We start from the raw sequence: 27327 nt of genomic DNA on the forward strand, positions 1-27327 counted from the left end.
CCTCGGCGGTGATTGGCGGGAGGGAGCGCCCGTCGGCGGAGGGGGGGCGGTGCCCGGCGCGGCCACGTTCGGGTGCGCGGCCAGCGGCGCGGCGGGCGCAGCGAGCGGCGGCGGGCGCGGGGCGATGGGGGCGCGGCGGCGGCCGGCGCTCTGACAGCCCCTGGCGCTCCTTCCGCGGCGGGCACAGCGGCTCCCGGTGGTGGTGGTGGTGGCGGCGGCGGCGACGGCCGCCCCCCTCCCTCCTCGGCGCGGACCATGTTCGCCAAAGGGAAGGGCTCGGCGGTGCCCTCGGACGGGCAGGCGCGGGAGAAGTAAGCGCGGCGGCGGCGTGGGGAGTGGGGTAGCGGCGGGGTGGCTTTGTGCGGGGCGGGGGGGGGAGAACTCCTCCTCTTTTCCCCTGCCGACTCGCCGCTCGCTGTTGCAGGCTGGCGCTGTACGTCTACGAGTACCTGCTGCACGTCGGCGCCCAGAAGTCGGCGCAAACCTTCCTGTCCGAGGTGAGCCCCGCCGCCCCCCGCGCCCTTTGTGCGCCGCCGCACGCACGCCCGCCCTCCATCTTGCGCGGGGCGGCGGCGGCGGCGCCGGGGGGTCGCCGCGCGTGGGGGCCCACGCCCACTCGTGACCACCCACCACCACCCCTTCCCATCCCCCCCTCCCCACCCCCTTCCTCTCGCCCGCAGATCCGGTGGGAGAAGAACATCACTCTGGGCGAGCCCCCCGGTTTCCTGCACTCCTGGTGGTGGTAAGTGCCGGGGACGGCGCGGGGGGAACTGTCCTGGCGGGTGGGAGCATCTCGTGGTGCCCCGTGGCGGGTGGGAACGGCCCGGTAGCCCCGGGGCGCTGGGGGGGGTTTGCACCGGCGGAGCGCGGCCCCGTGGGGTAAAGCCTCGGCTAGGGCGTGAGTCAGCAGACCGCCCCGGCTCCGAGCCCCAAGCCGCCCCGGCTCCGCACTCCCGCTCCCCGCGGGGTGCCAAGGCGCAGTGGGGCGGCGGAGCCACCCCTGGCCCCGCGGGAGCGGTCGGGCTCCGGGGCGGTGGGCAGGCCTGGCAGCCCTCGCTGGGGCCTGAGGGACCAAGTTGTGGTGGGGCCGTGGGGTCCCCCCGCCCGGGGGATGGCAGGGTGAGGTGGCAGCACTGCTGCCAGGGCTGGAAAAGTCCATGAAGTGTTTGGGTTGTTGCCCCTTAAAGGCTGTTATTGGCTCTTGAAACACTCAGCATCACCCATCCTGGGGACAGCACCAGGTCAGGCACTTCCAGAGGTCCAAGTGGCATCATGCATGGCTGGATCTGGCTGGGGTTCCCTCCCTGACTGTGGGTCCAGTGAGGTGGGAAGCTGCTCACCTCCCATGACCCCCCACCTCATCTCAGTGTATGATCCCTGATGATTAACTGCCTCCTCTCTTGACCACCATGCAGCGTGTTTTGGGACCTTTACTGCGCAGCTCCCGAAAGGCGAGACACTTGTGAACATTCGAGTGAAGCGAAAGCCTTTCATGACTACGTGAGTAACAAGTTTCTAATCCTCATGGTAATTACAGTGTTGGGGAGCTTCAGCTTCTCTGGCGTACCGACAGCCAACGTAACCGACTGGCAAAAGCATGTTTTTTTTAACCAACAATGTTCTGATTTGACTGAACAGTATTTCATAATGTTGCAATTATGTAAATTAGCTCAGATGTTTATCTTAAGCACTTAAAGGTGTACAGGCTACTGGTAGAACTAAGCAGTTTTGCATAGTGATGGACATCAAAGTGTTTACTATAAGATGGATGGTGAGATGTTTCATGCTGAGGACACCTCAAAGGGTGGGTGGGGGTTGGATTGTGGAGGGGTAAATCCACAAAATGCCATGGAATGCCTCAAAGAATATCTCCTTGCCTTTTGCGAGGCTGGGAGCCTTCTTGGTTGTCTGAGTCCTCCCTTGACACCAGCAAGGTGGAGACATTTGCTCATTGAAGGTGGTGTTGTGGATCCCACTTGGTTGATAGTGTGAATCTTGTCCATCGGTATTTTGGACTGTTGTCCAGAGAAGTGTTAGCGTGACCCAGGGATGATGCTCCTGGGGTGGCATGCTGGGGCTGACGTGCTTCCCAAAAAGACATGTCTTGGTGAGAGTGTGTGTTGGCTGTGGTGGGCGATGGGTGGGCTGCCTGCTCCTGTCCCATGCATGTCACCTGCACCTGCAGCGTTGGGAGGAATTTGCATCAAAGGATTAGTCACCTGTCTGCGGGCTTGGACCCCAGTCAAGTGAGTTTAAACCCTGCAGCAGGAGCTGGTTTTGTCTACTGCTTGGAGTTGATGGTATGGAAACCATTTTTCCTCTCTTCCAAGCTTCTTGTTGCCTCAGCATGGCTGAGTTGGGCTGTGCGAGGGTTTGCTGGTGAGCGACACGGGGCGAGCATCTCATGGACCTCTGTGGTGCTCCGGCATGCTGGTGGTGGACGTGGTGGTCACCCTGGGGCACAGGGGAGCCTGGGCTGGCTGCCAGGCTGCCTCTGCTCTGTGCCCAGGGTGGAAAAATGCCCGTCCTGCCCAGGCATGGGGAAACCAGCTCTGGGTGTTTGCTAGGTGGGGGTTTGTCCATCCGTCTGTCCATCCTTGCGGCCACTCTCTGCATTGCTTGTTTATATTGGGTCGGATTAAGATGGTGAACTCCTAAACTGAGGGTCAGAGCTGGCAACCAGCGGCGCATCTACCAGTGCTTGACTGGTTGTGGGCAGCTGCTCACCTCCTGGGTGTTTTGGGCCAAATTCCGAGTTTTTTTAGAGCCCAGTTAGGACAGCAAGCTCATCAGGAGCAAGGCTAAGGTATATCTTAGGGCAGCAAAGCCACAGGTGAAGATGGCATTAGCAACCAAGACATGAAAATGCTCCATTCACAGCAGTCTTCTCATCGTGTCTGAGGATTTAGTGTATTTAGAGAAATTAATCTTTTTTTAGCTTGGTAATAATTCTAACAAAAGGCCTGAGTGCATTAGATGATTCACATAAACTTCTTTAATACACGTTGCTTTAAGCTTACAGTAAATAGACACAATCCTGATTGTTTTTAATTCTCGGTGTAATGCAGTTTTGTAACAGCCCCAAGTGCTTTACCTTTTGGGCTTTACCGCCAAGACTCACAAGAAGATGGTTTTTTTCTCTTTTGCTGTGGCTTGGTGGCATTGGTTTTGTTTTCCTGGACATGTTTTGGCCCCAAAACAGGGGTTGTTCTTGTTGTGCCCGATGTGGCCGGTGGTGGATGCTTGTGGTGCAGTCCCTCTCCGAGCCGCAGTGTTTTCCCAGTGCAGCGTGTACTTTACAGGGCGAGGGCCCTACCTGGTGAAAACTTTATTATTGACCAAAGAACTGAATGATAACTGGGGGTATATGAATAGCACCTTGTTTCTTGCCAGCCTTGGTGCTGGGGCGGGCTGGCAGTGCCAGTGAGTGTGGTGGCCGGGCTCGCTGATGGGCACCGGAGCCAGAGCGCAGGTTTTTATCAAGCACCAAACCACACAACCCATCAGCAGTCCGTGGCAGCTAAACTGGGGTATGAGCCCTGAGAGGGACTGGACCAGTGAGTCATGAATCACTTCATATGGTGGTTGTGGTTAAAAATATCCTGATATAAGCCTTGGCCCAGATTGGTAGAGCATCATATTTACACTTAGCCGATGATGGACAACCTGTGCGCTGCAAACTCAGTGTTTGCCCAAAATACAGTGTTTATTTACCCAGAAATTATGTATTTACTGTGCTGCTGGAAGCACAAGTCAGGGAGATGCTCTGGGAGCAGTGTGGTGGTGCCAGACCAGCCGGGGTTTGGCACGCTGCTGTCCCGTAGCCGGCACCGGTGGGGTGCTCGCCCTGGAGATGCATCCGTGGGAGGGAGAGTGGCGCACTTATTAGCGGGATGCTAACGGTGGGGTTTGCATGTTGTGTTATTTCCACTTCACTTCCCAGTGTAGCCGTATGCAAACTATTAGGAGCAGCAGGACAAATCACCGATTTCCCCCTTCGGTTTTTAATATTCAACTCTTTGGTGGGAGTGGGGGGAATGAAATTCCACCTCTTTTCTTTTTTTTGTGAAGACCCTTGAAAGCTGTAGGCACTTGCCATGGCTGATAGATGTTGGGTTTTAGCTTTCTCCTGAGGTTTTTTCCTCCTAAGCTGGGACAAAAGGGTGATGGGATTGGGTAGAAAGGTGTTTGTTGGGAAATGATGGGAGCAGGGATTCACCAGGTGCAAGTGGGAGGAACACTGAGCCTCTCTTTCCTTCCATCTCCAGCACAGCTCTGAGTTTGTTAACACAACTAATAAGTTGTGCTGGTCATTAGTCAGCCTCTCCCACCTGTATCAACAGAGTTTATCCAAGGTAGCAGCACCATGAACACTTGTCAGCTCCTAAAACTCAACCCATAGCCATTGATTTGGGCTCCTCTGCTGGACAGAATCCCATGGCGAGCGTCCTGGCGTTACGGTGAGCTCCTGGAGCTGGCGGGCTTGCAACAGGATCGCTCGGCATGACAGGGGATTTCAGCCGCCGCGTTATCTGGGAATTGGCCGATGGCTGGTCGCAGTTGAGCATTTCAACGCCGTGAAAGCCAATACAATTTGAGTTAGCAGTGATGACTGCCAGTTTAAATACCGCAGTGAATTTCTGTCAAAGAGCTAATACATAGAAAGGGGAATTGCAGAAAACTTGATCACCAGAACCACTTCAGTCGATTTTGGCCTCGAGCTACAGAAAATGAACTTAAATCTAGTTGGCTGTTGTTACATACTTTTTTTGTGGTATTGCTCTTCCTGCACAGCCAGCTTGGTGTGTCAATGTGCAGGAGAGGAAAGTCAGAGTAGCCTTTGGCTGCTGGAGACTTTGACTTCATCCTTCTCCTCCATTTCCTGCAGCTCGCTCCTGAGAAGGACCCACACTTGGGAGCCTTTGAAATACTGTTTTCTTTGCAGTGCAAGATGTACGGGAGTGGTGGCTCCAACTTGCCATTAACGGCAAAGCATTGATTTATTACTCTTTTTTTAACTTTGGGAAGCTGCTGCAGTTCTTTCTAAGTGTCATCTGGGAAACGATGGTGTGCTTTTGGGGCTCGTCCTCCCATCCTGGTTGTCACAGCAGCTTCTGCTCCCTGTGGCCTGTGTAGCCACCTCATGGTGTGGCACCTTGACAAGCGAGATAGCCACATGGGACCCTTCCTGGGAGCAGATTCTCTGCATGCATGAGGGGTTTGGTGTGACTGTTGACTCTCCCATGCTGTACTGTCGTCTTGCTCCAGGAACAGCAAAGGCTGTGAGACTTCTGTTCCAAGCACCCACAGCTGTGTGGGGCCAGTATGATGGTGGTGGAGGTCTGTAAATAGCTCTGGACTGGTGGCAGAGGTCCATGAGTGCTTCTGCAGTGGTGGTGGTGGAGGTCCTTGAGTGCCTCTGTGCTTGTGGTGGAGGTCCATGAAGACCTCTGTTTTTGTGGTGTAGGTCCATGAATACCTGTGTGCTTGTGGTGGTAGTGGTGGAGATCCATGAGCGCTTCTCCAGTGGTGGCAGTCCATGAGTGCCTCTGCAATGTGCCCTTTGTAGCCAGTGTATTAGAAACATATTGCGTAAGAGTGCAAATGTTTTTGGGGCAGCTTTGGCACAATGCAGGGACTGGGGTTGGAAATGCCTTTGTGTGGCCCCTGGGAGCCCCCCCTAGGCATCACCGGAGCCCTGGGCTTGGTGCTCAGCCCACGACATGCGTGGCTCCAGCCCATCTGTGTGTGGGACCACATTCCATCTGGGCTTCATCCAGCACTGCTCTGCAGGGACAGGGTTCCCTGGTAGGTAACCAGAGAGAGGAGTTTCCTTTGGGAGTGGCAGGCTGCCAGGAGCAGCTGCAAAACTCCACATCACTTTAAGAAATTCCCTCCCGGCAGTGTGCTGGGTTTAGCCTTCCCTCCCAGTTTCGGGTACTGGTGCGCCCATCCTGCCTGTAAGCTTGAGTCCCGCAAACCCTGCTTTTGCTGGAGCGCCGTGCAAAGCTGGATTAGTTTAATTTTGTATTTTAAATGATACTGGCTGTTGCTATGGAGCAACCTCCACTTCTGCCCGGCCGGGATGTTTTGAAGCGGCACCTTTCCCGGGGTGATGCCGATGGAGAAGCTGCCGGCAGGAAACTGGAGGTCAGAGCCCAGAGCTTATGTCTTAGTCTTTGACTGGGGAGCCTAAATATTTATCCTGTTCTGTCCCTAATGAAAACAAATTGTCAACAGTTGTTCAGTAACTGACTAAATTAAAATCTGTAATTAGTCAATTAGATTAAAGAGTTGGCACAACCTGATTGTATCATGCTGGTTAGGTTATTAAGAGAAAGGGTGTGATTTTTAATTACTGAATGCTAATTTTGACAGTTTCAAATGGAAACAGACGTTCCCCCCCCCCTCCTTCACCCCGCCCCGAGTGCCTCTGCAAAAGTAAGGCAGGGGATGGATTTTATGTCAACAAATGGTGTGAAGACGCAAAGTTTCTCCAGCTCCAATCCAGGAGGGGTTTCTCCACAAAAAGCTGGGGGGTGGTATGGGAGGAGAGGGGAGAATTTCTTCAATCCTGGCTGATGATGGGAGGGCAGGTGGGAGTTTGTGCTGTGGGCAGGGGCACCCCTGGGTGCTGGGGCGGGTGTCTGTGTGCTGCCTGGGAATGTCCCGCTCTGCCAGCCTCGTCGCCTGTCTCGGTGTGTGCAGGGCAGCGTGATGTTGCCTTGCATGAACCGATGTGCAGCAATGAGGTGGATCTGAGTATTTTTTTTAATTATTATTTTCTGTGGTTTATTTGTATTTTATTTTTTAATCTCCCCCCAGCGCTGGAGAGGGGCGGGGAGGAGGAGGAGGAGGAGGAAGGCCTTGCGTGGCGAGTGCGGCAGCCCGCGCCATCCCATTGTTTGCCCTGGCGAAGCCGCAGCCACGTGGGCCAGCGCGGTGAGGCCGGCGAGGGGACCCGGCGCGGGGGGCTGTGGGGGGAGCAGCCGCCTCCCTCCCCAGCAGATGCTTGGTCTCTGGGCGAGCACAAAGCTCACAGCCCTGCCCTCCCCTGTGTTCCAGGGTCCCTTCCCAGGAACAAAGAGGGCGAGGGGCCACCGGTCGCCATGCCGGGGAGGCCAGCCGGTGGCGGGGGCTGGGGAGGCAGCAGGGAGGTTCGTTAGGTCAGGACGCTGTGTATTGGGTACGAGTGAGGCTTTCCTGTTCTCCTGATCGTTTCCTTCCTTACCTTGGAAACTTGGATTTTCTCCTACCTTTTGTTCCCTATTTTTTCTCTTGTAAAGCCGTCCTGGATCTATTGGAAACAGCTGTCCCGGGCAGTGGGCGGGGGGCTCCGGCTCTTTCTCCTCTTTCACCGCGCACAAGCCCTCACGGCAGAGCTGGCACCTCCTAAATGGCACCCGCCTGTGCAAAACCCTTGCTGATGGGGTTCGTGCTTTAGAGAGGCACTGGGGGAGCTGCTCCAGTGGCTTTTGGTCCCGTTTATCTTTGAGATCCATATAAATGGTGTGGCAGAGGGCAAGGTGCAGCACCCAGAGCAGCTCGTCCCCCCTGGTGCATCCCAGCCCGGTTCTGCCCACGAAGACCATGGAGTGGGATGTGTCCCCCTAAGTGTCACACCCCCACCTCGCCAGCATCCCGCTCCTGGGACGGGTTATCAAACTCCCGCTGAGGCTTCTGCTCAGCTCTGACCATGATTGTGTTTGCCCCTTTTATCCCAGCAGCTTGTCCTTCCAAGTCCTGGCCCTGCACATCCTTTGGGGAGACCCTCCTGGTCTGGGAGGGTCTGGTTGGAGTGGGTGCAGTGCTTTCCTCTGGGATGGTGCAGAGCAAAAATGTCTCCTTGCAAGTAAACAAATACCTCGCCTCTGCCTCGCTTTGGGGTTTTGTGTTTTTTGTGGGTTTTTTTTTTTTTTTTTTTTTCCTCTCAAAACTCCTGCTCTTGGCCTCAAGTGCCAGGAGCTGAGCTCAAAGCTACAGTTCTGCAGTCCGGGGGGGGGGGGTGGGGATTTCCAAAATACGACCGTGGCTGCTTGTGGTGTGGGCACCACTTTCCACTCATGGTGGGACCCAGCTGCTTGCCCCTGCCACCTCCGTGCTCTGGTCTCTACATCCCAGGCTGGTGACAGCCTTCCCCTGTGCCTGGCCAGGATGACAAGGGGACCCGGAGTGCTTTGGGTAAGATTTGGGCATAGACGGGGCATAGCTCCCGCTGCAGAGACACCAGCTTTTCTTTTGTCTCAGGTTTGTGCATTTAAATCATCTTTTTTTTTTTTTTTTTTTTGAGACAAGGAGAAATGCCTGCTCTCCTGCCTGAGTTTAGTGCTGCATGCGTGGAGACTGTTAATATCAGAATTGAGCAAAATGTATATATGCATGTGTATGTATGCAATTATATTTGTGTAATATGCAGAATTAAGACACATATATCGATATAGAAATAGGTGCACATGCCTATATGTTTGGCCTGTGGTTGGGGCAGCAGGGCAGAGCAAAGTGGTGCTTCACACCCAGCCATCAAGTGCTCTCCTCTTGCCTTACTCTTCCTCCTCCATGGCCATCGGCACCACCACTGATAGCGTTTAGCAAGGTGATTTCCACCTCTGTGATTTCTACCTCCGTATTCCCAGGGCCGGGCAGGAGGCTGCGGGGTCCGTCTGTCTGTCTGCGTGTGAGGCAGCGCCGCTGCAGCCTGCCACCTCAAGATAAAGTCCAAAGGAAGACCTCTGGCTGTGTCTTAAGCTAACATTTTCTTTTTATTTATTATTTTTTTCGATGTTTCTGCATCAACCCTTGAACGTTTGATTTGGTGGCTCTCCTCCCTGGGGTGCAGCGGCTTTCTGTAGTGAAAATGAGTTCTCACCACCCCTCCTGCCTGCCTCAAACAGGGGCTGGGCTGCGGAGGCTTTCCCTCCCATTTTCTCTGGGTTTGGGCTGCTTTCCTGCAGCCTTGCAGGGCTGAGCTTGCACCTGTAAGTGGGATGTTTTTGGCTGCAGACTGGAGCGGGGGATGCGCGGCAGCGGCTCTGCTTTGCCCCTGAGCGTGACCTGCGCGACACAGCTCGGGCGCTGGCGTCACATGGTGTTCCTGGAGCCGGTCCCTCCTCCCTGACATGGGTTTTCTCCTGCATCTCCCTTGTCCAAGCTCCCACCCCTGTGCTTGCTGCCATACCTGGCCCAGCACCCATGGGTGCCCACCAAGGCAAGCAGCTGGCTGGCATCCCCTTCCTCCCAAAAGGGGCTTGTTGTGAGGGTGTTCCAAACTTTGGCTTCACTTATTTATTAATTTCTGGCAACTGTAAGGGGGAAGAGTCCCCCCATGGGCAGGTAGTGGTGCCTGGTTGTGCCCCCTGCCTGCCCTGAGCTGCACTTTGCAGCTCAGTTTCTGTGCTGGGGAGGAGGAGTTGCGAGCTTGGCTTGTTGGGTTTGTGGTTTATTATTATTATTTTTTTTTTTTAAGTGGAAAAAAAGGCGGTGCATGCCAGGGAAGGGGGCAGGGCGCTTCCTCGCAGCACACCCTGGCTTGGGGGGTGGGCAGATAAGGCTGCAGCATCTCGCTCAGCTCCACTCCCTGGCTAAAGCCCAGCAGAGCATCCTCCTTGCCCAGCCCTCACTAGGTGCTCATCCCCATTTTTGGCGGGGGTCCCTTAGGGTTAAGGGCAGCTAATGTGGTGCAAGGGCCGCTCGAGCCCCTGCAGCCCCCTTCCCAGGAGCGATGCTGTGGGGAGGAAGAGAAGGGTGAGGTGCTTCCCTCCCCCTCAGCTCCTTTCTTCGGGAGAGCATTGCAGCTGATGTGGTGTAAATCACACCCGGCCTCCCTCCTGCCTTCACCTCCCTGCTCTGCAGGCAGATGGGTGGTGGGGTTTGTGGCTGGGAGCAGTGTTGGGGTGACTTTCCATTGCAGCTTCAGTCCCCTTTGCCCCCCTTCTGCATCCCTGTGGCTCTGGGAGGCTGATGATCTGCCCCTTGGTAACGGAGACCCTTCCGTTGTTGTGGTCTTTCTCGAAACTGAGGGTGTAGGTGTGAACGAGGAGGTGGGGCTGGCTTGGAAAAACCCTGTTGGGGCCTGGTTTGAGACAGGGGTTGTCCCCCCCTCCAGAGCACTTGGTCACATTAGGAGGACTTTTAACAGGGGTGTGCTTGGTGGGGTATGGCTGGGGATGGAGATGGGAGCTCACAAGGAAGAAGTTGCTGTTCCATGTTGCATGTGGGCATCTTCAGACCAGCTCAGCAGCTATTTTCCCTGAACAAAAAGAAAAATCAGCTGTTTGTGTTTGGAAGGTTTGTTGGTTGGTTTGTTTGTTTTTTATCGTGGGCATCTCTGCTGATGGCACCTGGGTGCTTCATGCCTTTGCCAGTCTTCTCTGGAGAAGAGGTCCAGGTTGGGGCTTCCAGGGCTCATTTCATCATTAAAAACACATCTACTTGCTTGTTCCAGAGCCCTTCAGGGTGTCGTGGCACGTCCTGACAGCTTGTCTGTCCTTACCTGCAGTCATCAAGGAGTTTTCAACATGACTTATATAAAGCCTTTGTACTTGGATTGCTCCACCATGCTACACAATGGCTTCTTTGTCATCCTGCCAGCTAATTAATTTTAACTTTTACCATTGCTCCAGCATGGTGCAGCATCCGCCTGGTCCATTTGAAGCTAGTCCCCCCTGCCCCACCTTAAGTGTTTTCCAAGCAGTTTGACTTGTTGCTCTTGAACATGGGAGAAAACAGCCGGCCCTGCTGGTGCTCATCTTCTGGAGAAGGACTTGCCCTTGTGTCGCTGCCAGGGCTGGGGATGGTGAAGAAAAAGCCATTAGGAGGCACAGGTTTTCTCCAGTGGCTTGTTTCTCCTGGCTGGCAGCTGAAGGTCCCCACAGAGAACATCCTCTGATGAAAATAACAGGCTCTCGCTCCCCAGCCGGTGATTGGCACCATGTGCATCTCGCAGCCGGAGGTGAAAGCCTTGGCTGCATCTTCAGGACAAAAGCCTTCGTGCTTGGGAACGTACGCACGCTGGGGCATGACGATTTGTTTCTGGAGGGTCAGTTTGTGTGCTGGAAACCCGGTGTTTTTCCCTTGCATCCTCTGAGCAAACATCTGCAGCCCCGACTCTGGTTACCACCACAGCATCCCTGGTGTGGGGGGGAGCTCGTGGCTTGTACCCCCCAGGATGCTCACAGGGGAGCCAAGCATCTGCCTGGAGAAGGACCCAGAGGGATGTGACACCAGCTGGGTGTCCCCAGGCTGGTGGGGTGCGACAAGCCAGGCTATTGTCTTTCCTGGGGAGGAGGGATGGAGGCTGCCACATGCATAAACATCAACCAAATTTGCAGCGATGGGATGTGTGTGAGCAGCGCTGTGGCAGAGGGGGGTTCCCTTCCATTCGAGGTGGGGACGGTGGCAGGTCAGGGAATATGGAATTGCTGCCTTTGTGTTTAATCTGGTTATAAGGACGGCTATTAGAGATAATGAATTTTGCCTGTCCCCACCGTTGTAATACAAGAACCCAACTGTCTTTCAACACCGCGAAGGTCACTCCTCTTTATTTCTGGTTGTAAATTTTGCTGGTTACAGATGTTTGGGGTTGATGGACATGGCTAATTAATTTTTTCCTGCCAGCAGGTTGGCAAGGTGCAGGGGTGCCGATACTGGGGCAAGGTTGGAGGGCAGGACCAGAGCAGCTCCTTGGTGTGGTGGCCCAGCCGTGAGCCCATGTCACCACAGCCCCAGGGCAAAGCGGGGCTGTGTTGGCAGGAACACTTGCACCTCTCTTTATGATGATTTTGGAGCGGGCTGTGGAGGAGGTGGCTTTAGGAGAAAATTCCCATCTTTCTGTCCTCATTTGAGGGGAACTGAGCAGGAATCATCACACTTGCTGTCCTCACACCAACCTGAGGGTTAGAAGGGGGATGCAAAAAGAGGAGCGCCCTAAATTTTTGCGATCAAACATCTTTTGGACCAGTGCCAGCAGAGAGGCTTTTTCTTTCCCCAAGAGATTTTGGTGGAGGGAACAACAATGGTGCGTTGGGTGGCAGAGCCGATACCCCATGCTGAATTAGCACCCGGGGGGGTCGCAGCCCCTTTCCCAGGGACTGATTCGCTTCCCGGTGCTGACCCCGCGGGCAGGAGCCGGCTGCCCATGCTGCCTGCGCGCTCGGAGGGCAGCACGTGCTGCTGTGCCTCCACGGCCCCGCTCCCCCCACACCTGATTTATGCCGCTCCACATTTTCTCCTAATTTCCATGCCTCTTTCTCCCCTCCCTATTTTTTTTTTTCCCCTTGTGCTGCCTGTGCATCGCCTTGCTGCCTGGTTTTTTTTCCTCCTTATTGCTTGCAGGCCTCCCCGTTGTCCCAGAAAGCTGCAATATTTGGGGCTTCCTGCTTGTGTGCACTCAAAGTGGGCTTTAATCCTCCCAGAGGAAGGGACCATGGTCCACATCACCCTGCTGGAACATGGTCCCTCGGTGGTGAGGGGCGTATTTTTATTTTATCGTGCATCCCTATTGTGGATGCTCCTGGCCTTTGGTTGCAGGCAAACAGGCGGGGTGGCCGCGGGCGCCCATTGCCTCCATCCCAACATTGCTGCTGGGTTGGGCGCAGCACCGGCCATCTGTCCCCTCCTGCGCACCGCCGGCTGCTCGCCATGGCAGTAGGGCTTGCCGGGCGTCTGTGAGGGCTTGGATGTAAAAATTAAAAAAAAAAAAAAAAAAGGAAAAAAAAAGTTCTGGTTTTGCTTTGTTTGTCCCCATTTCATATGCATAACCCGACTTTTTGTTGGCTTCCCCCCCGCCCCCCCACTGCCGTGCCAGGCACATCGAAAGTTTGCTGGGTCTCGCGTGCGTGTGCAGATGCCGAATAATTTTATTAGCTGCCTGGAAGAGAGCCAGCGCGGCGTGCATCGCGCGGGAGGCGGCTACTGGGGCGCCTGGTTTTTTATTTCCCTTTCCCAGCCACCCCCCCTTTGCCTTTGCTGGTCTCCTGCAGGTTGCGTCGTTGGCGTTACCCTTTCATTTATTTATTTATAAATATATATATATATATTTTTTTTTTTCTCCTTAAAGGGTTAAAAACGATGGGGAAGTTCAGCTAGCACTTGCAAGATATGGTTGCCTTAGCAACAGGCCTCCTAATCTGGTAGGTGACCTGAGAGACTGTGGAAGATGCAGGGGTTGGTTTGGCATTTCATTATTTCATGAGGCTGCGGCTCTCCAGCTGGTTCCCTTCCCAGCGCCGCCGCCGCGGCTGCTCCCTCCGCCACCGCCCCCGGCATTCCTTGGCAAAGCACCGGCCTGGTCCACTCCCTGGGTGCTGGGGGGTCCTGGGAGCTGGTGCCCAGGGAGAGGGAAAGGGCTTTTCACAGCCCAGGTGATAATTATTCAATTTTGGGGTTGCAAAGATGATTTCCTGCTTTGCCTTCCCTCCTTCTGAAGGATTTGCAGTGGTGGCCTGGTGTCCCTCAGGAGCTAGAGATGCTCTTGTTGGCACTTCCAAAACCTGAATTTTTGGGTCTTTGCTGCTCTGTTGGGGTGAAGCCCAGCAACAGGGCTCTCATGTGAGGAGCTGGGGCTCTAGCAACTAACTGATGGGGCACGAGTAGGGCAGCGCAGGTCCATGGTGGTTGGAAGAGGTGGTAGAGATGAGGTGCAGGGGTCCAGGCAGCGTTTTGGGGAAGGAGGGTGGGTTTGGGAGAAGAGCACCAGCATTATTCCAGCTGCTTCAGGCCAGGTGAACTCAACCAGCACGTGCACACCTACAGGTGGACCAACATCTTAGGATTTTGGTGTGTTAGCCATGGCTGCCTTCTCTTTTTTTTTTCTTGGAGACATCCTCAAGTTGGTGTTTCCCAGCGCGCTCTCTTTTCCCTCGCTGTCATGACCACCCTGGGCGAAGTGTTGGTGAGTGCCCACCGCTCCTTGCCAGCAGTGGGGCTGTCTAAATTAAGAAACTACATCAGAAAACTTCCCTGCCAAATATTTGACCTTGCCGAATCTCCGTGTGCTGGGTGCTCAGGCTCTTCTGCCTGTGCAGTCCTGTGTGGGATTCTGATGAGTGCCTGTTCCACCTGACAGCACCCATCGGCACCAAACCCCCGCAGCCTGGTCCAACCATCACTGAGCTCTTTGCCGGGATGACCAAGCCGCTCTATGTGTTCAAAACGGGGATGTTTTCCTCCTGGCATCTCACCATGGCGAGGAAACCCCCAGGGAAGGGACATGTCTGAGGGACAGGGGCCAAGCTCCCCGTGGGTACCAACAGCATAAAGGGGCCAGGAGCATCCCATTCTCGCGGATCCCAACAGCGCAGACCTCTTTTGTTTTTCCCCCTCTCACTATCACGGGATGGCAGCTGCCTGCGGACGCCGGGGAGAGCTGCCTTTGTTTATCCACCTCTCTGGCAGAGCGAGTGTGGGGATGCTCTTGGATCGAGGTGTCGATCTGTCATCTCCCAGGTTTTATGCATCCCCAGACAAGAAATCAGTGGCACAAAGCACAGACTTTTTTTGTTACTTATCACCGAGCTCTGTGCGGAGCACGGCTGCTGAAAGCAATCTGGTGTCTGCGATGCCCAGATTTATGGTTTCCCAGCCTCATTTCTAGGTGTTGGCTTCCACCGGGAAGCAAAAGCCTGGTTTGAGCCATTGGTGTAGGACGAGACAGCTGTGGTGTGCTGCAGCATCGGACCTGAGCAGGTCTGGTACCTCAGCTGGCAAATGCTCTGAGAGCCCGTCACTGCCCCGAGTGGGACAGCATCTCCCTTGCTCCATCTTAGCTGGTGGAGACAGGAGGACCGATGTCCCAGGGAGGTGAAACACGGCTTGGCTTTCAGGTGTTCTCCCCTCAGGACACATTTCTCCAAACCTCCAGCTGCCTCAATGGGGTGGCAAAGGCAGAAGCCGTCCCTTGGCAAGCCGGGGATGAACCATCAATAGAGCAGAATTCCTATAAAGCCATTTTTTTGATTGCTTGATTCTTCTTTTTTTTCCCCTGCCCCATGTCTGCTTTGTGAGGCTTCTTCATGAGGATTTTGGGTGGTCAGCCAATTCCCAAGGGATGGACAGACAGACAAACTACCGATCATCCGGCACACACTGTCCGTCTGCAGAGCACCGTGCTCTGCCTGCCAGGGAGGGGCTCCTGGGTCTCAAGTGCAGGATTATATGTGCTGTTGCATTTTTGGTGGGTTTTTTTGTTTGTTTTGTTTTGGGGTTTTTTTTTGTTTTGTTTTGTTTTTTTTTAAAGAAAATCAAAATTCCCAGGAAAAATTTAAAAAAACACACGCCGTCTCCCCCCCGCCTCCGCCCTGCCGAGAAGCGGCTCTGCGATGGCGGCTGGAAAGCGAAGCCGTAAGTGTTGAGGGTGCCATCTGCTCCGTTTGGATGGCAGGAGCGGCTGGAGCTGGCAGGGAGGGGGAGCAGTGCCTGCTGGGGTAGAGATGGGGTCCCCCCACCCTGTATCCCCCCCACCTGGCAGCTCAGTGGTGCTGGAGGGAGGTTTGACATCCAGGCTGATTCTAGTAGGAGGTGTCCTGTGGAGGTGGATCCCCTGGAGGGTCTGCAGCCCCCTCCTGTGTGCGCTTCGGAGGAAGAGGTGCCTGGGTCACCCTCAGGATGAGGATGGTCAAGGGGTGGGATGAGTCATGTGGAAGGGAGAGGGCACGTTTTGACTTCTTTTTTTAGGTGTTTGCAACTTCACTAGTTGCTTGAGTTGGTAGGACATGCTGGCAACTGGGTGGTCTGCAGCATGGGACACACCTCATGGGGACACACCATCCTGGGCCATGGGTGTGAGGGCAACTCAGTGTGACACATCTGGTCCTTCTGAAGCAGATACCAAAGGAAAACTCCCTCCCTAGTAAGGTGAAATTTTAGGCTGTCTCTCAAAAGAAACAAAGGTGTTTACCTGTGAGTTTGGTTCAGGAGTATCTCTGGGTTCCTACACAGGTTCCTCCTGGCTCTTTGACTGGGGCCACTGGACCGGTTGGGTTTCCCTCTACTTTATGTGGTCTTTACAAATCTGGTATTTTTATTTGAGACCTTCCTGTGGCCACAGAAGCCTGAGCTTGCTCCCTCCAAAGGCAGCTGTACTGGGGGCTTTGCCTGCCCAGGGGGGCTTACACTGGGTTATAGGAGCTTGTGTTGTTCTTTACAAGGGTCATCAAGAGATGATCATCCTCAAAACGTCTAATAACCCAACCCGGGAGCTCAGTTTTGATTGCAGGCGTGGCGACTGTGTGGCAGTCAGCCATAAATTGCCCTTTGGCTTTACTCCACTGCCAGTGATTTTGATGTATATGTGTAATTTTTTTTTTTTTTTATATTAAGGAAGGTGCTCAGAGGTGGGGGTACCTGGTGCATTCCCCCTCTTCCCATGCAAAATATGGTTGCTTCTCTTCTCCTGCCTTTGCTGACGATAGACAAGGGGATCTTTGGAGCCCCAGGGCAACCCTGGGGAGGTTACATTCATAAGATGTGTCCTCCTCACCAAAGCCCAGCATCTGGGAAGCGCTGCTGTGCTGGCTCTCCAGAGGTGCCCGCCGCTGTTAGCCGTCCCACCTCGCCGGGTGCTAATTGCAAGCGGCTCGAGGCTCGGTGCTTCAGTGGCTACCCCTGAGCCGAGCGCTCAGAAATTCGGTAATTGGGCTGGAACAATTATTTTTGGCTTTTGCAGAGGGGAAGGCTATAAATAATCACCCTGCGAGCTTGTGCGGTGACTTTGCAGCCTGCATGAGGGGGGGTGTGTTGGGTTTTGTTGTCTCTTTTTTTTTTTTTTCCTGCCGTCCGGCTGGCTTTTTATTGGCAGATGAGAGTTGGGGACTTATCTGCAGAAAATGCAATTTGAGTTGATTAAAGAAACTCCTGCCATTGGCCCGAGCTGCCAAACTTTCTGCAGAAACGGTTACACTTTCTGAGAAACCGCCTCGGGGACCTGCAGGGCTGCAGCCTGGCCCTGGGGCGGTGGTGGTGGAGACAGGGAGGAGGAGGAGGAGGAGGAGGAGGGCTGCCCAGGCTCGGGGAAGGAAAACAAAGTGGAGAACAAAGGATGCTGGTCTCCGTGGTGTTGCTCGGAGGAGGACATGCCGGGAAGAGGTGTGGTGGTGGGCACATTTCTGTGTGTGTACCTCCCTGATGGCAGCAGCTTGCAGAGCCTTCAGTCCAAAGGTTTTTGGTCATTATGGAGCTGGGTTTTAGCCAGGGACTGATCTAGAGGTGAAAGCTTCTGCATCCTGGCACTCACCCTGGTAGCTTTTCTGTCACCCATCCCAGCGCCCTTGGGAGCCAAATCCCAACAGCCTTTAGCAGAAGCAAACAGCGTCTAGCTGCACCTTCTTTTGTAAGCCCTCTGTCGCATCTAAAATAAATTTGCATCTAAATTGACAGGCTGTTTTTAAAGTCTTCAGGCTATATATCGTTTAAAGGCCCAGGCTTTTGTTGTGGGTGGGCATGGGGCATCATCCCCACTCGTGCAGAGTGCCAGCGTGGAGCAGTCCCAGGGCAGAGGTGGGAGATGCACGGCGTGACTGTTAACAGAGAAGCAGAAACTTAGTTTTTCTGTTTTGTTGTTGTTGTTGTTGTTAAACATTATTGAAAGGATTGAGACTTATTGACAGGTTGGTGGCTGAGGATGGCTGGTGCTTGGAGGATGACGGGCTGGGCGTCCCTCTGGGGATGCTGCTCTGTGCCGGGCTGTACCTTGGGGCCCGTGTGATGCCCTGGGTTTGCAGGAGCACATCCTGCATCTCTCCTTGCCCACTGGCAATTAAAGCACATCCCCATCATATGTACAGGGTACCAAAACCAACAGCTGTAAGGTATCTATGTCCTTGAGTGTGTCGCTTTGGCAAGTGTGCCCGTTGGTGCCTGGGTTTGGGGAGCATCGCTGGGGCTGGAGCCGGCGCCTGCACGAGGGACCATAAAAACGAGCGTATCGGGAAAGGCTGTGTAGAGCAGAGCATCTCCTAAGCAGTCTCACCGTGGCAGCTTTCCTTCGTCATCCATTATTTATTTGTTTCTCTGCAAAACAAATTCGCTCCTCAGCACTGATTCTGATGACAGCGCTTATTTTACAAAAGAGGTAAAAGGAACTGGGTTTGTTCCCGGTCTAAAAGACTTTTAACAAAAAGGTGCGTTTCCCTGCTGCACGCTCCTGCGGCCTGTTTCGATGTCAGTGAGATAAATCTGCAGGTTTTTAGGGTGGTGATGTAAATTTTGGAGTCTCAAACACTGAAACATCAAGGGATGTTCTTCCCTGGAGTCTGGTGCTGTTGAACAGCATCTTCCTGGGACCCACAGAGGTGTTTGTGGTGGCTGGACCAGGGGTCTGAGATGCTGGACTCACCTCGTAGCTCACAGCTGAGTGTTTCTCAAGGGGACAGTCATATGTGCAAGGAAGAGGGACTTTATCGGGTGCATTTCCTCCCTGTGCGCGCTGTTGGAGGGCAGCTCTGCTTCATGAGCACTGCAATAAATTCACACTTGGGATTTAGGGCCAGTGGAGTGGTTTTTGCAGGGTCATCAGGGATGTCCTCGGTCACACCAGTAGCCGAACCAGCTCTGCTTTGCTTGTGCCAAACAAGCCAGAGCTGGAGCGGTGGGCTCAGCGCCGGGCCGGGAAGTTTGGAGGGAGGAGACGGCGCGTCGGAGCCACGTTCGTCAGGATGGAAATAACTGTCAGCTCCATTCAATCTGTCGCCTTGTTCCCAGGGGACAATTGCAAAACAGGATTACTGGTACTTAAAAATTCATAGAAAACGTTTCTTATCACAACGTCATAATTGTTATGACTCAGAAGAGTAGAATTGCCATTTTCCTGTGCCTTTTTCTCCCCCCTCACTTTTGTTGCATAGCGAGTCCCTAGCTGCAGCTGTGGAATCATAAAAATAAAAAAGAAAAAGAAAAAAAAAAAGACCAAACCAGGGCGATGCTTTATTTTATGCTAACTGCTGCATTTGACTTGAAAATGATGTCCCACTGGGTCTCGTGGTCAGCGTATTACGGCGTGATGGATGGCTGTCAGAGCGGCGGTGGCTGGCAGATTGCGATGGGTGGAGGAGAACAGATGCCCGGTGACTTCAGGGGCTTTAGCAGAGCCCAGGACTGAAGACTGGAAAACAAAAGCAGATGGGAGGGCTCTGCTTGAGCTAACTATTCTTCTCTGGCCGCATGTTGGGGAGGAAGGCTTGTTGGGTGGCCATGTCCCTTCTGTGCGGTGCCTGCGCGGTGAGCTTGGCTGGCCAAAGAAGCCACGGGTGAGCCCTGCTTGACCGGAGGCCTGAGCCTACGTGCAAACCCTCACTGCAGGTCTCTAAAGCTCAGCCTTTCCCCGCCCTGCAGAAGAACAGCTTGCTTTTATAGAGTTCGTGCTCCGTTTGGTGGTTCCTGTTAACCCTTGGCCCTGCTGATGAATCTGAGAGGAGAGCCAGGCAGGCTTTGGTGGTTACCCTTTTGGAGAGTGCCTACTGGGACATTTTGCGTTCTGTATCGTGTTTGTCTTTGGATTTGTGCAGGGCCATGTGAGTTCAAGCCATGCTGGTGGAAGGAAGAGAGCAAGTCTTCTCCACAAGAGCCTGTTTTGAATAAAGCCCTTTGCGGGCTGTTCTGCAACCCCTTGTTTGCTCTGTGTCCCACCTCTCCTGCAAACTTTCTATCCCTGAACACGACTTAAAAAAATCCTGCCTTACCCTTTTTCTCTGCTCACATCTGTCAATCCTCATCTTTTATCCCTTCTCTCTCCACCCACTCCTCCGATCCATCCAGACCTGGGCAGGCGGCTGCTGTATTCCCAGCTGGCATTTGCCGGGGATTGCAGGGTTAATGGCAAAATTAAATTTCTCTGGTGTTTTTAAATTAATTGAATCATCAGCATGGGTAACGAGAAATAGTGGTACCGTAATGTATTTGATATGGGTCTTCAAGTCAGCGTTTGCAAAATCTAGAGCATTAGATCTTGGTGGAAGTGGTGGCTAACTGATAGATTGCAGTTACATCCACAGTACAAAGGCTCCTGCTATGTCTTAAAATGTTCAGGTCATAAAGTTGAGTTGGTTTATGATATGGCCATTTTCCCTGCATGCTTCCCACGGTGCTCCTCAATTGTACTCGGAAAAACCCTGCAGTTGGCAGGAGCCGGCGGTGCTCCCGGCTTCTCCCTCTGGGGAGCCACCAAACCTGTGCTGGGTGGCAGAGCAGCATCAGGGTTTTGTTCCCAGGACTTTCTGAGGTTTCTTTTGCTGGCAGAAGCAGTGGTGGGGGGAAAGCATCCCTTTTACTCAAAGGAAACAGCATGGTGCCTCGTGGTGGACGGTGGCACAGTGATGGGTTCCCTCTTTGCCAGTGCTAACAGAGTGCTGGTGTTAATTGAAAAGGGGAAAAAAAAAACCAAGCAACCAAGAAAAAAACAAAAACACACCAAAAAAAACTTTCAGTTTGTGTGTTGTGGAGCTGCTTGCAGGTTTCCACCCACGCACGGTTCCTGCAGCCTGGGACTCCCTCTCGCTCTCTTCTTGCTCCAGAGAACACAGTGGTATGGATGCCCCCCCCTTGGCAGAATGGCCTTCACAGCCAAAATCTCTTGATATGAATAGTGATCTTTGAATTTAACTCTGCTTTGCTCAGTTGTTATTGTCCGTGCTGGTGTTGTGGAGCATGAGCATGCTGCAGGACCAGGGCTGGCTTTGGGGACAGGGTTTTCGGGGGGACACCAGAAAACTTCAGTGCTGAACAGCTTGGTCTAGTGCATTAGTTTAGATTTTGTGTGTTGATGGCTCTCTTACAACAGCACGTGGTGGCAGAAGAACCAAACTTGCTTATTATTTCTGCTAGTTATGTCTCTAATGAGGTGAGACGTACCATATGTTGTCCGTACCGAGGGAGCGCTGCAGGTGGGACCGGGGCTGGACAAGTGGCTAGATGTTACGTGGAAGAGCCTCAAACTGCTCCTCCATCTCGGCGATCCAAAATGTCACCCGATCCGGCTGTGCTGTGGTCACACCGGAGCCATTGACCCACCAGCAGCACCTTCTTGGCATTGATCTGTTCTTGTCTTCTCCAACTCCTGGCAGGTTTTTTCTACCATTCCTCCTTCCCTCCTCTTACGCCCAACAAGTTTTTGCTCTAGAGTGTGATTTTGGGACTGAGTCCAGATGTGCGGCCCTGGTGCCTCCTTGCAGGAGAAGCAGCTCTGACCCCGATCTGAGCAGCCCAGGCTGTCTGCTTGGAGCAGGAGTCTGAAACTAAACCGTATCACGGTAAAGAAATATTTATTGGCGAGTCCTGAACTTAATTTGAACAGGGCTCTGCTGTTTAAACAATTGTAGGAGCCATAAACCAGAAGCCCTTAATTATGGCTAATTATTTTCTGCGGTGAATCTATATGCAAGCTCATCAGCGTGAGGTCTCCTCTGAAATGCACCAGTTGCGTGTTCAGGCATCATCCAGCCTGAATGTCCCTAATAAAATCAGAGGCAGGAGTGTTGCTGCTGGCCCGGCTGCCTGACCAGGCAGGAGCCTGCCTGCCTGCAGGTTTTTTAAAATAGGGGGATTGGGGCGCAGGGTGTGGGAACCTGGAGGCACCCCCAGGCAGGCGACTGGGGACCTGAGAGCAGGCAAGAGAGCAAGACAGGAGCTGTTTGGGACGTGGACTTTAAACTCTCTGGCATTTCGGATTTGTTTAAAAACCAGTTAGGTAAATATTTGTGAAGCAGTTGGGATCCGGCTGCGGTGCTGCAGCTGGGCAGGCTGGTCTCCAGCCTCCCGTTGTCCCCGTGCTTCCCGGGACAGGACGCACAGCCATCCCCAGGCCTGTCTAGGAGGTGGCAGGGGCAACATGGGGCGCCTGACATCGTCACACCCGCCTCATTTCCCCAGGGTTTGGGTGTCTAGAGGTCTGTCCCTTGGGACGTACCAGTGTGATGCTTCAGTGGGATGTATTTGAAGGACGAGTCTCCTGGTGAAGCTGTGCTCTGCATCCCAGGGATGTCCCTTCTCTGCCACCTGGGGCACTTTTGGGGGTTGGTGGTGGCCTTGTCTGCCAAACTTGGTGCCCTGTGCACCCCTCCAGGAGGGCGGCTGCTGGGGGGTGTCCCATTGGGACCCACAGTGCTGAGGTGGGTAGGACCTGGCAGCAATGTGGCTGGCTACCACCGCTGGCTCAGGAGGATGGCATGGCCGGGATGGCATGGCAAGGGTGTCGTGGTGAGGATGGCATGGCCGGGATGGCACAGCGCGGGGGGAGCAGTCCGGGCTGCCTGTACACAGCAGCTGTCAGTGCTGCTGCCTGCGCCCGCCCGGCCCCAGCCTCTTCCTCATGGCACAGATGGTTTTAACACTTTCCTGGGCTTTTTTTTTTTCTATAATTAACTCTTGTTTGCAAGTGGGAAGACACTTCTTTCCTTTTGGCAGAGCCATCCAACTCTCCTCGATGGTGCGCTTTTTTAAAGCCATCACGTATCTATCCCTCAACTGCAGTCTGTTGTTTTTACCAGGCTCTTTCATGGCTCTGAGCTGCCCCCCTTTTTTTGTTTCCCCCCCTTGCTCTTGCCCGGAGGTAAAATCCGCAGGGATTGCAGGCAGAGGAGGCCCCAGCTCCGGGAGGGGAGTTAATGAATCCGGCCAAGGCGATACAAAAGCCAGTGCCGGGGAGGAGGGGGGGAAGATGGAGGGGCCCCTTCCCTGCACCGGGAGCCCTTGGAAACCCCCCCGGCTTTGTGCGGCTTAGCGGGGTGCTGCCTGCACAAAAGCCCCTCGTCCATGATGTTGCTTCCATGCCGTGGCCAGGAAGGATTTTCTCAGGAGGGGCTGTCACCTACCGAAATTCTGGTGGGCGCAGGGGGGGCCTGCTGTGGTGGGTGCCCCATCACTCCCTCTGGGACAGGAGGAGGGAGAAACTCCACAGACCACCAGAGCTTCGCCAACACGGGGGGCTGCAAGGTGGGCATCATGCTGGGGATGTGGGGCTCCTCTCCAGCTTGTACTGAGGCTTAGAAAAGTTCAAGTGCTGTGGGGCATCCTCTGCATTTTAGGGAGCTCAAGGTCTGCCCGTGGCTCCCCATGAGTTTTGGGGGTGTTTTGCTCCAAGAGAGGCAAAGGGCAGTGGCCATCAGAGCTGGCAGGTTGCAGGATGCTCAGCTTTGGGAACCGAGGACGGTTCACCACAGGGATGGGGACACAGCCTGGTACCCATGGGCATGTTACCAGTGGAGAGGATGGTGTCACTGAGACTCAGACCCACTGGCTGTGTCCCTGGGCTTGCGGGAGCCACGCATTGGGGTACTGTGAGAGTGACTGACTGTGGGGAATATGGATATCAAATGGTAGATGTGAAAAAAAAAAAAATAAAAAGCCCATCGGGAAGTTCCCATCAGCAGTTCACGGCCATGACCATCGTACCCGTCTCCTCCCTTGGCTCATCCTCCCCCTCCATCCCTCGGACTCTGCCCACACGCTCTGTAACCAGGTTTTCCTGGTGCTGCCAGTCTAAACAAGACCTTGCGGTGATGCTCGGTGCTCTCACGTCTCTCCCTCCCCCCTCGGCTGTCTGAAAGCCTGGGGCTAATTTTTTTCTTTTTTTTCTTGTTCTCAAGACTTTAAGTTTTCCTGCCTCACGTACTAGTTTATTGCTGGGTCAGGGGGCAGGGGTTTGCATGCTGGTTTTATAAGGTCTCTCCAGAGCTGGCTTCAAAAAGCTCCCAGTTCATAAATGGGGGGTTTGTATTAACTGCCTTATTTTGACAGGGAGAGGTGCTCTTAGAAGTGAAATAATTAATGTTTTGTAAGCTTTAAGGGTAACACAGCTTGGAGTTTCATCTAACCAAACCTCTCTTTAAGCATGCCAAACAAGTGACTAATTTTAAAAAAAACCAACACATTTTTATCAGAAATCCTCTTGTAGCCTGTTTTGTACCTTGTGAGGTTGCTCCTTGAGTTATACAGCTCCACAGGGACTTTTCCACAGAGAAGCCCCATGGCTCAGCTGTGCCCGACCCGCCACTGCCAGTGGTGCCAAAGCAATCTGGAGAGCTGGCGTTAAGGTAAATAAAACTTGGGGCCACTTTAGAGTGGTGTTTCCTACCCCAGATAGGGGTAGGCAAGAAAAAGCAGGGCTGGAAGCAAGATAGCGTGGTAGAATCCCTCTTGTCCCATGGATACACACCTTTTCTCCTTCTTCAGAACATGCCAAAATATTTTAAATGCTCTGGAAATTAAACTTTGCCCGCTCACCATCCTTCTCTTGAAAAATCCTAACCCACCAGGGAAGATCTGTGCCTCCTCTGAGCTACCCCAGCCCTTGCCTTTTGCTGGGTGTGGAGAAAACTCTCAGTTCTTGAGAAGGGTGCTGAATTACATGCTGGCTTATGTCAGATTTACTCCTCCTGTCCTTTGCTCTAACTGTTCTATTAATTTTCAAATGCCTCGAGCAATTGCCGGACCTGGGAAATAGTATTTTTGGGGTCAGCACCCAGAAATAACTGCAGTTTTTAAACACTCCTGTTAAAAAAGAGGGGGGAAACGGACATGGGGGCTGTGCTCACCTGGGTTTAAAGAGTATTTTTAGTGTGAATAATAAGAAACTGCATGCATGGTCTGTTGGGGGGCTGCTGCATGGAAGTGTCTCTCAGGGGGCTGTGGGGAAGCTCGCACCCTTTCTGCCCTCATACATAGCTTTTGAGATCCAAAGCGCTGCTCCCAGGGGATAAGGGGTGTGAAGGGGCAGCAGTGGGTGCTTCCCGGGGGCAGATTTGGGATGCGAGGGCTCCATATGGCTGGAAGGGATTAGCCCAGAGGATTAAATGAGCAGAGAGGAGGGGAAAGTTGCTGCAATCCACTCCCCCCTCCCCAAAACCCCTCATCTCTGACCCCTGGCAGATGTGCAGGGGTGATTTCTGGGGATGTTTAGCACTGCTTTGGCTTTAACTGTGCCCCCCAGAGCTTGTCATAGGGATACAGGATGCTCCGCAATCCTGATCCTAGGTGGTAAAAGCTGCATGGATGCAGGATGCTCTGCAGCTCTGTACCTGGGCAGCACTTACGTGTAAAGTGCCACATGGAGGGCAGAATATTTTGATGATTCTTAAAACATCACCCTGGAAATGGTCGGAATCATGCTGAGACACCGTGGCTTTTCTCCATGCACACCAGCGAGGGCATCACTCAATTGCAAAACTATCTCGTGTGGGACTGGCGTTTGTGGACGGCTTTCCTCATGATGCCGCGATGTTGCTGTCCTAGCAAAGGCTCCTCAAGGGCTGGGTTGACTCTCGGAGCATGACCACAGCCCCACAAAGGACTTCCAAGCCCTTACTTGCTGCCGGGGATTCATCAAGCGTTCAGAAACCTGGTGGGCTCGCCATGGCGATGCTCCCAGGAGAGTGGGTGCTATAGGATGGGTGCTGTTTGGGTGATGGAGAGGGCAAAACCCCATAGCCAGCATTGAGACCAAATACAGGAGTTCCCAAAATTGACAATAAGTCCATCCGTCCTGGTTAATTTACAGCTCTGACAGACTGCCCTGGCTCTGGCCGTGGCGGTGCCAGCTGCTCCTGTGCAAAGTCCCCATCCGCCTCACCAGGGTTTATACAAGGTGCTGGACTTTGTACCCTGCCCAGCAAGTCACAGCCCTTTTTTAATTCAGCTGCTGCCTCCACCTTGGTTTAAGGCATTTCCATCCTTCCACAAGCATATTTAATAGAAAATGCTGTGCAGAGAAGATGCTATGAAGCATCCTCAGACATCAACAAAGACACTTTTGTTAAAAATCATGATTTTTTTGTTGTTGTTGTTAACTTGCCACTTTGTTAGAGGAGAGGACTTGGTTCAGTATTTTTAAAATTATTATTACCTTTTTTTTTTTTTTTCTTTAAAGCTCGTTGTGGAAAAACTTTACTCTTCATAGATGAGCAGGCACATCAGACAGGGGCTGCTGCAAGCAGGGACGGATGCATGACTGCCTCTATAGGTACACAAAGCCCATTTGAACGCCTGCGAAAGGTTACGGCGGCGCTTTTTCAAGCGCCGCCGTAACCTTTCGCAGGCGTTCAAATGGGTTTTGTGTTATTACACGGAGATGGTGGCCATCAGCATCATGTTGTGGATGGGCAGATGGTGTTCACCTGCTCCGGACCAACTTCTTTCGCCCTTTGCCTTTGGTGTTGGGGAATAATACCAGGGCAGCTGCTAGCAGTAAAATAGGCTTAAGCAAATGGGATATTTTGGCATTCAAGTGCATGACAAGAATGGGAGTATTTGCATTAATTCCCTCCTCTCTTTCCCCTGCGGCAGGAGGTGATGGAGAAAACAGGGATGTTTTCCCATGGGGCAGAGACAGGTCCTGGTCCTCTCTGGGTGGACCCGGGGGCGAAGTGCTGGATGCTGTTTTGGGGTGTTGTTGCTCCATCCCACAGCACCCTGCTGCCCAAACAATGGAAATGGGTGTTTTTCCAGGAAGGTCACAGTGTTTCCCACTGCATTGCAAAGGCAGGTGCCAGGAGGGTCTCACCCCCTTCCCTGGATCCAGAGGGCGGTTATGTATGAGGTATCACTCTCCCCATCCAGGCTTGCACCTCATTTTATGTTATTGTTGACTGCAAACAGCAAGCGGTGGGATCGGCTAGTTGAAACACGTGGTGGCAAAAATGAAAAAAAGAGAAACAAATCTGCACCCATCTCTAATGGTGAAATCGCTGCTGGGCGGTGGATGCCTCTAGGGTGTTTTGCGGCGTGCCGGCCAGCCGATGGGATTGGCAATATCCTCGTTAGTTGTTAGTAAATCCTTTGGACAAGTTTAAACTATATTTTATCTAAATGCACATGGTGCAGTGGCACAGTGTTTTTCTAAAGCCATGGATTATATCTAATTTTTTTTCCTCTTTTGAATTAGATTACCAGTTTAAATCTAGCTTTTCTTATAACCCCTTCCAAAATTCGCTTGGCAATTTCAATCTGGAGGAAGGCAGAATGCAGAGAAGCAGTGATTTGTACAGGCGCTGGGAAGCAGAAATCGGGCTGCCAGCCTACCTTGCACCTCATCACCAATTTATTACTATTGTTTTTGAGAGGGAGGCAGTATTTTTCCTTAATCTGGGCTTTTCAAAGGCTGGTAAAAGAGGGGACTTGATTTCGGCCGTGGCAGGGGTGGAAAGCAAGCTGGTGCATGTACCAAAAAGCATCCAACCACGCAACCCCACATAATTACACCCTGATGGCAGCGGTGCAAAACTTAGGGGCGTCAAGGGGAGCAAACACCTGTCTGTTTTAATCGTCACAACTTCGCAGAAAACTCCTGTCAAATTAACCTCTCCCGGCAGCTTTGCTTGCTGGGGCTATTTCCCTTTTGGTTTTAAA

The 27327-nt window shown here is 53.2% G+C and overlaps 1 protein-coding gene across 4 annotated transcripts in view; it reads left to right on the forward strand.

Moving 5' to 3' along the window:
• Positions 1–32: 32 nt before the first annotated feature.
• The window catches only part of SSBP3 (single stranded DNA binding protein 3), a 52087-nt gene continuing 24792 nt past the window's right edge, over positions 33–27327 (forward strand). Inside the window, exons 1-4 of one of the 4 annotated variants that reach the window (XM_065072120.1) lie at positions 33–311; positions 425–497; positions 681–742; positions 1416–1500. In XM_065072120.1, the coding sequence (XP_064928192.1) occupies positions 256–311; positions 425–497; positions 681–742; positions 1416–1500 (276 nt within the window). In that variant the 5' untranslated portion in view covers positions 33–255. The remainder of the gene's footprint in view (positions 312–424; positions 498–680; positions 743–1415; positions 1501–27327) is intronic. The other 3 variants (XM_065072123.1, XM_065072121.1, XM_065072124.1) reach the window with 3 other exon arrangements.

This window comes from Columba livia, chromosome 8, assembly GCF_036013475.1.
Source record: "Columba livia isolate bColLiv1 breed racing homer chromosome 8, bColLiv1.pat.W.v2, whole genome shotgun sequence".
NCBI lineage: Eukaryota > Metazoa > Chordata > Aves > Columbiformes > Columbidae > Columba > Columba livia.